The sequence below is a fragment of the Lipomyces chichibuensis genome (genome assembly GCF_038497645.1).
Source record: "Lipomyces chichibuensis strain CBS 12929 unplaced genomic scaffold V1513scaffold_9, whole genome shotgun sequence".
Lineage (NCBI taxonomy): Eukaryota > Fungi > Ascomycota > Lipomycetes > Lipomycetales > Lipomycetaceae > Lipomyces > Lipomyces chichibuensis.
Genome location: NW_027117461.1, coordinates 150,626 through 162,468, shown reverse-complemented (window position 1 = coordinate 162,468; position 11,843 = coordinate 150,626). Strand labels below are relative to the sequence as shown.

The window sequence follows — 11,843 nt, the reverse complement described above, 5'->3', positions numbered from 1 at the left end:
TACCCAAATGGTTCGATTACAGTTGCTACATATCATCAACTCCTCGTTCGACCACAAGCTGCCCTAGCGGTCTTGACCGAGCTTTTTTGCCATATCTCTTTTGAAATTGCGCCCGATTACGCTCTGTGCTCTCTCGGATCTTTTCCAATCGCCATAGGCATTGTTCCGAGTATGTACAGGAGCGGCATTTGTACGCGTCCTCAACTTCGACTCCTTTTGGATCTCGCTCGCCACGCCAGTAAGACAGCGAACTTGAAACAAACTGTTGCAGATCATCTTCGCTATATGTGTAATCAATTCCTGCAAATACTTGGCCATCGTCCTGCCAATAGTATACCTAACTCACATTAGTAATAGGTCTTGAGGTGATTGCATACACTGTATTCATACCACAGACATCTGGTCACTCGTTTCATCCGCAAACTCTAAGAACTTCAACCGCAGTGCCTCCCATACTTCTCTCAGCGTCCGCAGGGACAATAATGAAGCGCGATACTCATCACTTCGATGATTGCCTCGTTCAAGGATCTCGGCGGAAAGAGTTGCAGTTACGTACTCGTTTTCCTGAATCTCTCTCTTAAAAATATCACTTAATTCCGCATCAGCATCTAACATTAACACTTCCGTCATACGACCGAAGTCGAAATTTCCCTTAGTGAGGTCAGTCAATAGCCGGTGATATATCAAAAGTTGGTAGTATGTAGAACGTTGTTGTGACTCGTGCGGTAATTGTCGGATATACCGCGTCTTGGAGTCCGCAATTCGAATTTTTCGGCGCTTCGACTCTAACGAATTGATAAAAGCCTCGTCGTCCCCCCATGGATTATCTGGCGCAGAATCCATTACAGCTGGTGATGCCACTGAGTGATCATGTAAGATTTTAGCCAGAGTTGCTTGACTAAGTGGCTTAAAATATGACGTGATGTTCGCCTGATCTCCGATCGAGCTCTGAGAGGACGAATATGACTCTAGAGTGGGAAAGTCTGCTGTGCCAGCATTGGCCTCAAGACTGAATGTCTGCTGCAGTGCGGCGGGGAGAAATAGTGTCTGCTGACGAGAAGATTCAGGATCATAATCCACATCAATAAACTCAACGCCATCTTGGATTGGCCGGTCATACATGAACGAAACTTCATCAATAATTCCGGAAACAAACACGTCTTCAAAAAATCCAAACACGGGAAATTCTCGCTGTTTCAATCTTAGCATGAAATAACTTCGAACCCATCAGATCCGCGACTTACAACTATAATATTTTCTTGGTGTCTGTGGGCACCCTGAGTCAGCGACTGCAACATAACCAGCATATTCAATAGCTTGACGGCTTGCTTATCCTCACGCGTCATGTCCTCTGTTGCTATAGGAATTTCCAGCATATATTGCTTCTCTAATTCCTTGTGGATGTGGGTTCCTTTTGACATTGTTGCTGTCGGTTTGAAATCGTTGAAGTAATACTTGTAAAAAAACTGAAGCTCACACCACGATGGTCCGACGACATCCGTCACATATAATTTTCGGTGCAATTTATATGTTTCTAACATCGAACCTCTGAAATCGACAGCCTCGGCGAAATGAAGCGGTAGCATTTTAGGACGCTGCTCGCTGGGGATAGGTGCTGACGGTATACCTTCTGACTCCAAGTAAGGGAATCGCATGCGCTTCCTTTTAAATGGCCTAGGTCGAGATTGTGGCTGCTCGTTATGATCTGAAGGAACCTCTAATTCAAACTCTATGTTTTTCTTCCGTGATTTTCGTGACATAGAAATGTTATCAGGGACATCTGCCGCACGTTGATAGGTCTGTATTGACTCGTCACCCGATGCATCCGTAAGACTGGAATATTCAGTGTTTTCGTCACCTTGAGATTCTGCAGCACCATCCGAAGCGCCAATGACTACCTCTGTGTGCATAGTAGCCGTGTCGCTGGGGCTCTCTGCCGGAGTCGTCGCCAGCGATACCACTGGAATTTCAGTACTCACTTTTCTTGGCCGACCTCGCTTCCGTTTTGCCTTGACTTCTGCATCTCCGGGGCGTGGTGGCATATAGGGGATAACAGGATCTGAAATAGTTGACCTCACTGTCTAATAGTGTTCATTAGGAATAAGTCAAGTCGTCTAGCAATCGCCAAAAGCAGCTCACATGGAGATTTCGTGAAGGAATCGTCTGCTGCAGGCCGGCAATATACGGGACGGCCACTGTACTCATCGTTATCAAAGTCCGCATACAAGATAGTCTTCTGTAAATCCCTCGTAAGGCGTGCAAGCGCCTCCTTCGCAGCATACATCCGATCGACATGCCGTTCGTCGCCATTATGGTCGTCCTGTTGGTTCCTACCATTGGCGATCGCGGCGCCAGGAGAAGCCACGACATTTGACGCTATAGCGGCGGAATAAATATCTTCGTCCCAAGAGCTCAAAGACCCATAGTTCGATGACTCAGATGGCGAATTCGCGGGAATGGATGCGGGTTGTTCGATGTCGTCGATCCTGTCTTGCTCCCGGCCAGACATGTAATATTCGCACAGCTTAGTTGAACACTTCTATATTACGCACAGAGTATATCACATAAGTATATCATGAGTTTTAGGGCCAAAATGAATCGAAAAAGTATTGCTAATGTTCTGATGTGGGTTCCAAACTTTGTTTACTGGATTGGCTTGCAATTCATATATCCCAAATCAGAGGCGGTGCGTTCAGTGGAATGTAACCTCAGCTTGGGTATAGACTGCGCCTTTAATCTACCCCGCCGCCATCAGCTCTTGTACCTACTATTCACGGCAATAACAAGCTTCGATCAAGAAATATAAGTTCCTTTACGGTATAGGCATGAGAAATGGCGATTTCCACCCATGCGCGAACGCCTTGCACATTCTTCGGCAATCACTGACGGTCAAGTTCTGGTGGGTGCGCTGAGTGACGTTGTAGGCGCTACCGAATTGCGCGCGGAACACTTCTGCTAACAAGACGCGAATTACATCTCCGTACACTTCACCTGGCTGGAACGCTCCAGGAGCCAGTTCAAGTTTTGACACGAGATAGGGGCGGAGAAGAAGAGCACGCTGTTCACGACATGATTTACAACATAGAACAAGGTCTACAAAGGAAGTTCTCGTCTTAATCTGATTCGCACTTCGTTCGAACTTGAGATTAATACTTTGCAAGCCATTATTTGCACTGGTGAATTTATTTGACTTAATTGGCTTCAGCCGTTGCGAGGACCTTAAAATACACAATACCCAACCCGCAAGTCTCTCAAGCTGATAGCGGGATCCTGCGCTTGTTTTGTCACTCATTTTGGACCACAACTTATGCCTCCGTTTTAGCGATTCCCTTGCTTTGATATATCGTTCATGCTCGTTTGATGCAGATTTATACCCAGTTGACTAGAATCCGGTCTAGAGTCCAGTGTATGTAATGAATAATTCATAATGAGCACTCCTATTTAGCAATGGTTCAAGCACTGAAGCCCTCCATTGGCGAAAAGTTTCAGAGACTGGCGTTGCGTTTAATGGCTATTGGAAACACCCAGAAAACTGTTTGTACTGAATTTAGCTTTTTTAAGGTCGTTCTAGACTAGATTTGTCCGTTCCTCAGGATGTCCTTTGATAACCATTGTTTACACCCACGATATTGACTGCAACGTAACAAACACAGATTTGATTGTCAATTGGGATACGAATTTACCGTTTAATGTCAAAGGAAAGGATGGCAAGGCAACATATTCTGACCGGGCGACCGATACTTCTTAGAACCGGAAAATGTAGGCAATTAATTCACTCTCATGCACTTGCCTTTTAGTTACCCAAATATGCAAGTAATCCTAATAATATCCGACCTCTAGAAACAAAAGATATTGTATAATGTGTGAACGCGGCCAGAAATTTGACATATAATGAAAAGGGATATGCAAAGAAAATAAGTGGAATATAGTATATAGAAAATCTCAGACTAATGACATTTTCTTCTGCAGAGACCGAATGCCACAGTCCTATACACAGGAAATGGGACAATCTTATAGATACACATGTAAACGAAATCGCAGCCAGATTCACATGAATAATTTACATAGCACAAAATTTCCCCGTTTCCCATTAGCGATTCCAGTCTCGCATAGACATTTATGATGCAAAAGTAAACCGCATGTCCCTAGCGTCTCCAATTCGCCTTATTTCACTGCGAGGGGTAACATTCCGTCTAGTATACCATCCGATGAAGTCCATAGTCTGCCGTCTGAGTCGATTCATGTCATCTGACTGAATCGCACTATCTACAGCCGATAAGTACTTCTCTTTTTCCTGCTGTGTCATAGCAGTCGCAGGTAGCATGGCCAATGTACTGTTCACCCATTGAACAGCATTCGGTAGTCCGGCGAGCTTCAGCAAGACAAGAAGCACACTTGTACCATCTGACACGCATTCCCTAGGGAACGTGTACAATAATCCTGAGAATACCTGGCGCGTAAGCATTTCACCCTCGGCCAGCACAATCTGTCTCACGATACCCTGGATCTCCGGTGGTACCGCATTAGCGTCGTAATACTGTTCTCCCGCATCATTAAACATAATGTTTGAGACTGGTGGCGTAGTAAACCCATAGGAGAAAATGTCGTGAAGTAGGTCCATGGCTGTGAAAATAGGTTCTTTATTTTCCGTCGTAAAGATTGCGCGTGCAGCATCTACTGAGGGCTTGCAAAGTTCAGATGGAATGAATCTGTAAGGATAGCTGGTAATCAAATTGGACAGAAGTCTGAAAAGGTCTTCAATGACTACAGAACAGTCAGTCAAAAGATTGAAAAAACCCTTCAAATTACGCTCTTACCATCCGGAATATCAGCAATGTTAACTGTGCTCATATACTTAAATGTGGAAATAGACTGCCGGAAAGCAAATTCCCACACCGCGTTCTGAATGTTCTGGTCCGAATACTCGTTACCATACTCCCGCACTGCAATACCGCTTGCCCAAAGGTAGCATCCATAATGTAACTTGTCGAAGCACACCACCAGCTTCTCCGCCACAGGTCCGAGCAGAGAGAAGAATGAAGTGCGATATGAATACATTAACGTCCGAATAAACTTGCAGCACCGTTCGGATACGCATGTTGATTGACCGTGATTGTCCAGCAATCGGTCAATAAGCGGCCACACTTCGGACCAAAACTGCATGCACGGGTCAGGATTGCCCGGTTCGATTTGTGGGTGCACCAGACGCGCGAACGTGTCAAGCAATTCAACTTCATCTGCGATCTTTCTGTAGCCAGCTTCGTCCGCTGGGGCATTTGCGCGAGAATATAGCCTTGCCACGATTGGAGCACAAAACATCTTAAGCGAGTTGTAAATTTTGTCTAACGGCTGCGCTGCAACTAGATGGGCCACACCATCAGTAAGGTCATAGAGTGACTCGACACGGATCTGTGGTGCAATCTTCTCATAGAAATCATGTAGCTGGTCGATATAATTCACAAGATGCTGCCCACAATCTCTACAGAAATGCATCATAGATTGAGCGGCAGCGCCTGCGATATCAGAATCGTTGACGTAAAATCCGTTAGTAATATAAGTCAATTGTGCTTCGAGATACTCCGGATGTTTTGCAGTCCATTCAGTATACCGACCCAAAACAAGAGTCACTGCAAACCTGATTTTCTTATGGTCCGGTAACCTGATTAGCAAAGTCATAACATCGGGAAGAACGTGCGTCTCGTCGAGATCAACTTCTCTTGCCATTGCTCTCATGCTAAATATGGGGGCTTCGATGTCTTGCCAGGGAATATTCTCACCCATATTCTGGGCTTGTAAGTAGTCATTGACCTTAGTGTACGCTTTGCGCAAGGCGAATGACGCTCCGACAACCGCGCAACAGTCTTTCAACACGTCACCCATTTCATGTCGAAAAGCGCGAAACTTTTCTTCCTGCTCTTTGTTGTTTCCGAATAGATCACCGTTGCGTTCTTCATATGGATAATGCAGATGGTTGATCAAAACATCGACTAGACCTAGAAATACATCTCGTAATTCACGTTTCGCGTCTTCATATCGATCTAGAATCAGCATCTGCTTCAGCAAATACCAGAAATAGAATGTGAACTGGATGACTTCAAGATCCTCGTCATAGGCTGCACATTCCGCCACCGCTTCCACTAGACTTTTGAATTGCCGTGGTTGCCTTGCAATGACCATGTGCCACACTTCACCTGCATCTGCAAAGATTTGCGTATAATTTCTGAACGCGTCTGGATCATCCTTGGACTCCGCTATGCGTGGCCGAAGTTCAATAACTTTACTGTACAGAGTCGATACAATATCCGACTCGTCGTCGAGGTCTCTTGTCTCTCTAATCATCGAGCATACGCAGTCCGTTGCAGCGTCAAACAGGTCGTCGTTAGAAAGAGCTTGAAAGACAATGTTCAACAGAGGCGAGTTGACGATAGTTTCTAGAGGCACCTCTCGCAGCCATGAATTCAGACATTCGAAAATTAATGCATGTGACGATTGCGGTGTATTGGCTGAGGTCACGTATGCAACCAAAATGTTCAGCACTTGCATCGCATTGTTTTCTAACAGCTCTCTTGTTCGTTCCTTGAGCTCGTCTTCTGACAGTGGAATCTTCTTCACATCGCTAGCCTCCTCCGGCAAAACCTTTAGAAACTCTAGCACTATTGGTGCTGAGGCAGCATCGTTACCGCATGCTCTGATAACGTCCTCTAAGGCACTTTTCCATTGAACTAATTGAATTGCGAGATTGGCCAATGCCAGACAGAGTTGCGTCAGGATGATTTTTGGTCCCGCCGTGTAAGTGCCTAGTAGGGTGATCAAGGAACTGCGAAGCTGCAGTTGACCCTCTGCTGGAAGTTGGTGAAGATCATATATAACCTATAATTGAAGCTCAATGTAAGCTTTGGCTACTTTAAAACAATCGAAGACATCAGACTTCTCACGCACCTTACTTCGTAATGTCTGAGCGGCAAACAATTTCGATTCAATCGGTAGCGACGGTGACGATAAAATCGTGTGGCTAATAGTCCATGCCTCTTGCTAAATTCACAGTAATCCAACGTTAACATCAGTGATTTGGCATTTGGTTGTATGATCTGGCTACAGAATTGTTTGATTCAGTGGATCAAACATGTAGTCGTCACAGACCACCAACCAAAACGAAGCCGAACTTCACGTACTGATTTCTGAAACTGCTCCAGGAATTGGCCTGCCTGCTCCTTCGTTTGCCGATTTGAGCCTGTATACAAGGCGTTCAGTGCTTGTAATATTGGTGACAGTGTACGATCCTCAATTGTGGACGCCATGATTTTCCGGGAGCAACTCGAGGCAAAGGGCAGCCAGTCTATCTGGATAGTGAAATTATACCTCCAAAAAAAAACCCGAATACCGGACCCTCGGGTAAAATCGATCAATAGACCCGAGTATGATTTAAAGATTCGGTTGGCGTAGTGTGTTCGACGAGTTGTGCGGAGGTCACTAAAACATTTAAGCACCGTGCTCGCCGTACCAAGCAAGCTGAGTGCGACAAAAAGTCCTCTCTGCCATTGGCAATCCACACATCACCTCGACGCATCTGTCAATTGGAGACTCCACATAATCAATCGGATCTCAGTCCTACGTCTCGAGTTTATATTTACCTCGGATCATTAATCACGCAAAGAAGATATATTGACTTTTAATTTATTTTACGCATTCAAAATGTCTGGTCGCCGGAGACAGCAGGTGGTACGTTGTATTCCACTGCCTATGTTCTATCCATAGCTAAGCTGATCTGCTATGATGTAGATGCTTCCACCTATCAATTTTATCTTCAAGCTCCTTCAACAGCAGTCTCTTGTTCAAATTTGGCTATACGAGCAGGTAGAGACGCGAGTCGAAGGTAAAATTAGGGTGAGTTCCGATCGCATGAGGATCAAATAATTTCCGTGAACTAATCTGAAGCAGGGATTTGACGAGTTTATGAACTTGATCGTGGATGATGCCATTGAAATTAGCGAAAAGAATAATTCAAGGAGATCATTAGGTTTGTCTCCTTTTTTTTCTGGTGATGAGCTTCTTGGTGAACTAACTATTACTACAGGCAGGATATTACTGAAAGGAGACAATATCACATTAATTTCAAGTCTTGAAACCTAGGAATCATGTCCGAAAAAGACTGCAATAATTTACGTTTCATTGTACTGTACGGAATCGGCTGTAAAATATTTGTGTTATAGGACGACACGCGACGCTGCAACCATATACTTGCTAATGGTTGTATACTATGTCATATGTCACTTAAATAGAAGCGCATCTCAAAATATTATGGCAATGGTGATGATATGACAAGCAAGCACGAACCATCCATATACAAGTTTATCTATGTACAAATCAATATCGATGGATTACCTCCTGCGATATATTTCGTCGCCAACTACTACGGCATCTAAAATTTCGTCATGTTCTTCCATGGGCAGTTCCTTATAATTTTCCATGACGTATGGCTGCATGAGTTGTTCTTCTAATGATACCCCAACTAGTAGTAGTCAGCACTGCCTGCCTGAGGGAAGAATCACTCGAACAACATAGCAACCTACTTATAGTTGGCTCAGAACGTGCATTGTAATGAGACCATACCCTGTGTAGCCGTATGAAATTGTCGTAGAATCCTTTTCCGTGTCCAAGTCGAGCACAGGATTTTGTGAATCCTAGACCGGGGACAATAATTAGATCTAGTCCGCCCACGTCAAATGCTAAAACTGTTGTTAGCAATTTGCCATAAATACGAGCACAGTAATCACCAAGATCTCACCATCTTCGCCTTCTGTAGGCTCTCTGATAGTAAATGCATTTTCCTTGGCGTCTTCCATTACCAAGCGCTCAATGGACTCTACGTCTGGCATATGCAACATATTCATAGACAAGAACGGAAAATAATCAGACTCTTGCTGGTCTTTCAGCCTCCTCTGTGCGAATTGCAAATACTGTTGTTGAATGGACGGAAGGTCTATTGTTGGAACAACGCGGGGCAAGAAGATATATTTGTCTGTCAGGTATTAGACACGTCCACCAGTATAAACGACTACAACACATGCTGTCTTCAAACAAATTTCGTATCAGAAAATCTGTCCGGACCTCGACGATCTTTCCACTGTCTTTCTGAATCGCGTCAGGCACGTCCAAGTGCAAGTAAAGTCCTATCTTGCGCGCCCTATGATATTCCGGTAACGTTCTGATAGTATTCGCTATCCTTGACGCTAGTAAACGTCAGTTTATATGTCGCCATATACAATCTATTCTTTCTCACATTGCGATATTATACTCTCATCTGTGATCCGTTTCAATCGCTTCGAAATCTCCTGTCTCATTTTCTTTTTCGCAGATGCAACCGCTGCATTTGCTATCGACATAGACATGATCCGTCGTTGTCATTTGCAATCCTATCATTGGATCATACTAGAGACGATTAGCAATATCATACTTGCGTCTGGCGCAATCGAAAGTCGTCTCCTATTACTAGAGCATCTGGTTCAGACGAACTCCCGGCTAACGCCTACTACCACTCGTTTTATATGAGGTTTAGGGTATTTTGTGGAGCCATCGTCATCCAAGATGCCACGAGTTTTCAAATTTTATTCACCAATTTGTTCACCATTCATTCTATTCCAAAATAAATGCTGTGATTAATATCTACCTTGTGCCCCACAGTAACAAGACACTAGTATGCCACAACAATACCCAAAACTATCAGCGTTTATTACCGTTCCTGAAACACTTCCTTCTTCCAATTCCACTGGAAGGTGTTGATCAAATTCTCAAAGAAACGAGTACCTTCCAGCGAAGAATCTCGAGAGAGATTTCCACTAACTTCGGCAGTTTCTAGTTCTTCGAGAGCGATCGTAACGCTCCATCCAAAATGCTGATTCACATCCTGTGATGTAACTCCCAGGGAAATTCCTCGCTGACGGGACGTTTTCTTGATCCAATCCATAAGCATACTATTTATCGCGTCATCAGAATAATACGCCTCTTGAACGACGACAACTCCTGTTCTAAATTTCCGCAACCGAAATGGCAGACGCAATTTCTCAAAAATAGAACAGGCTCTGTAGAAATCTTTCGGCGAGATCAAGGAGAGGCCACGTGCACGATTGTACAGGGCATATAAGTCAAATAGCGTTAGAATACCACCTTCTTTCACTAGCACTCCATTATCTAAAAATTCAGCCAATTGACGTGCCAATTCAGCATAGAAAGTTTCATCTCCGCTGCCAGCCATTTCACGCATAACGATAGGAGAGGATAGGGACAAAGCTTCTGACGATTCTAAAAGAGCTGTTCGAGCCTCCTCTGGCACACCTGGGGCATTAGATAGTCGCATTGCAAAAGTCTCGGCCAAGGACACCATTTCCTTCGCCTTCTGCATCAGTGAGTCCAAATCATTCAACGAGTGCAGAAGTTCCAAGTTACGTTGAGACTCCTTTACAGTCTGAATTTCCAACCCATGAATTCCTAGCTTAGGAAGACGTTGAGTCGATGCCCTGCTATGCCTGTCCTGCACGGCGCCAACAGTTCCTATATTTCGTGTCCTTCGTTCCCATATCCTGTCCTGCAAAACAATCTTCAACTTGTCCAAAAATATCCTTTCACCACCTGTCCTAAAACTTATTTTAATATGGTCAACGTCGTCATCATTGTATCGCATTCCAGGCGGCGTAGGCGAAGGTGAATATCGTTCGTTAATGACCAAATCCCTCATCGCATTGTCAAGTAATGTAGGTGGCAAATTTTTGGAAACTAAAGTCGCGCCACACATCTCACATTGAAGAAGGGACGGGTGATTCACGAATGTACAACGTGGACAGGCAAATCCGCTTTCATTTTCCACTCCGATCGGCAAATGTGCAGCGTAGATGTGGGCGGTCTTATTGAGTCCCGCCATAGATTCCTTCCCTTGTTCAATCACTGAAACCGCGGGCCTGATCCCACAGGTAAGACACGGCGGCGGGGGACCGTCACTATCAGCAACCTTCATTGCGTTAGAAAACGAGCATATGGGACATATCCAATTGAAGACAGCATTTGAATCAGGGGTATGCGACCGAGAAACTGCTGGTGACGTTGGCAGGTCCAATGACTGTAAGTGAAGAGCGGCGATCGCAGGGGAGATCGGACGAGGAGAAGACAATGCTATCGGCGTGGACGGTGATGACGGAGTGAGTAGGTATAGTGAAATTTTAGGGGATGATCTTAACAGCCCAGGAGAAAACTGAATTCTATGTACTTGAGATAGTTCGATCGCCACGGAGTGAGTGGCAGATTGTATATTGTCGACGTAACAGACTCTATGCGTGGTCAAGTAAACCCTTCCATTTTGATATCCATCCAGCTTAGTCCGCCTAAATTGACCTTTAGCCACGTATGTCACATAAATGTAGCTAGCTATACTACATACCCGTCATATAAGCCAACCCCATCTTGCACAAAAATGTCCACTTCATTCTGAAGAAGAACTGGACGACGCGCCGATGTGAGGTCGATCTGACGCCAGAAATACATTCAACTTTCACACCATATAAATTAAGAGTATCTTGTAGTTGTTTCGAATTTTGCCAACTTTTGTTATGTGTAAACTAACTTTAAGAGTCTATGACTGTGGCCGCTGACGAGTGACGACATAACGCCCAAGCTATTTGCTCTCCACATATTGATGTGGCGGTGCGCACGACACGAGGTGGGTGCTACGTTTAATCCAACAGGTAAAAGTAGCCGATGATATAGAGGGAATTTAAGCGAAAGAGCATTAATACTACTGTCATTCGGACGATTTCTAGTTTTCTACTACGTCGGTTCTCATTAGAATGACCAGC

General features: G+C 44.6%; 5 protein-coding genes across 5 annotated transcripts; 1 reads left to right on the top strand and 4 right to left on the bottom strand.

The window, feature by feature from the left end:
• Nucleotides 1-25: 25 nt before the first annotated feature.
• On the bottom strand, nucleotides 26-2,509 carry V1513DRAFT_377231 (exonuclease V; the record flags this gene model as incomplete). Its single annotated transcript, XM_066894948.1, has 4 exons — nucleotides 26-337; nucleotides 391-1,191; nucleotides 1,245-2,077; nucleotides 2,140-2,509. The coding sequence occupies 4 exons, from the start codon at nucleotides 2,507-2,509 to the stop codon at nucleotides 26-28; spliced, it is 2,316 nt and encodes a 771-aa protein (XP_066754480.1).
• Nucleotides 2,510-3,749: 1,240 nt separating this feature from the next.
• On the bottom strand, nucleotides 3,750-7,477 carry V1513DRAFT_412620 (armadillo-type protein). The gene is made up of 4 exons (XM_066895755.1): nucleotides 7,173-7,477; nucleotides 6,940-7,032; nucleotides 4,818-6,870; nucleotides 3,750-4,764 (listed from the first exon to the last, which is right to left on the bottom strand). The coding sequence occupies exons 1-4, from the start codon at nucleotides 7,296-7,298 to the stop codon at nucleotides 4,118-4,120; spliced, it is 2,919 nt and encodes a 972-aa protein (XP_066754479.1). The 5' UTR covers nucleotides 7,299-7,477; the 3' UTR covers nucleotides 3,750-4,117.
• V1513DRAFT_441700 (uncharacterized protein) lies at nucleotides 7,467-8,387 on the top strand. The gene is made up of 4 exons (XM_066897562.1): nucleotides 7,467-7,719; nucleotides 7,780-7,884; nucleotides 7,939-8,017; nucleotides 8,075-8,387. Exons 1-4 carry the CDS (start codon nucleotides 7,693-7,695, stop codon nucleotides 8,128-8,130), a joined length of 267 nt encoding a protein of 88 aa, XP_066754478.1. The 5' UTR covers nucleotides 7,467-7,692; the 3' UTR covers nucleotides 8,131-8,387.
• On the bottom strand, nucleotides 8,379-9,639 carry V1513DRAFT_476203 (uncharacterized protein; the record flags this gene model as incomplete). Its single annotated transcript, XM_066900203.1, has 5 exons — nucleotides 9,281-9,639; nucleotides 9,069-9,230; nucleotides 8,786-9,019; nucleotides 8,571-8,726; nucleotides 8,379-8,509 (listed from the first exon to the last, which is right to left on the bottom strand). Exons 1-5 carry the CDS (start codon nucleotides 9,387-9,389, stop codon nucleotides 8,379-8,381), a joined length of 792 nt encoding a protein of 263 aa, XP_066754477.1. The 5' UTR covers nucleotides 9,390-9,639.
• A 91-nt stretch (nucleotides 9,640-9,730) lies between these two features.
• V1513DRAFT_457741 (EAP30/Vps36 family-domain-containing protein) lies at nucleotides 9,731-11,532 on the bottom strand (the record flags this gene model as incomplete). The annotated part of the gene is made up of 2 exons (XM_066899642.1): nucleotides 9,731-11,372; nucleotides 11,429-11,532. 2 exons carry the CDS (start codon nucleotides 11,530-11,532, stop codon nucleotides 9,731-9,733), a joined length of 1,746 nt encoding a protein of 581 aa, XP_066754476.1.
• Between the last annotated feature and the right edge of the window lie 311 nt (nucleotides 11,533-11,843).

What these genes read in the sequence shown, in the direction of transcription:
- V1513DRAFT_412620 (XM_066895755.1), bottom strand. Translation starts at nt 7,298, where the DNA reads ATGGCGTCCACAATTGAGGATCGTACACTGTCACCAATATTACAAGCA. An exon ending in TGGAGCAGTTTCAGAAATCA is followed by an intron (nt 7,033 to 7,172) that starts GTACGTGAAGTT and finishes CTGTGAATTTAG; the next exon opens with CAAGAGGCATGGACTATTAG. An exon ending in CATTGCTGATATTCCGGATG is followed by an intron (nt 4,765 to 4,817) that starts GTAAGAGCGTAA and finishes ACTGTTCTGTAG; the next exon opens with TCATTGAAGACCTTTTCAGA.
- V1513DRAFT_441700 (XM_066897562.1), top strand. Translation starts at nt 7,693, where the DNA reads ATGTCTGGTCGCCGGAGACAGCAGGTG. An exon ending in GTCGCCGGAGACAGCAGGTG is followed by an intron (nt 7,720 to 7,779) that starts GTACGTTGTATT and finishes GCTATGATGTAG; the next exon opens with ATGCTTCCACCTATCAATTT. An exon ending in TAATTCAAGGAGATCATTAG is followed by an intron (nt 8,018 to 8,074) that starts GTTTGTCTCCTT and finishes CTATTACTACAG; the next exon opens with GCAGGATATTACTGAAAGGA.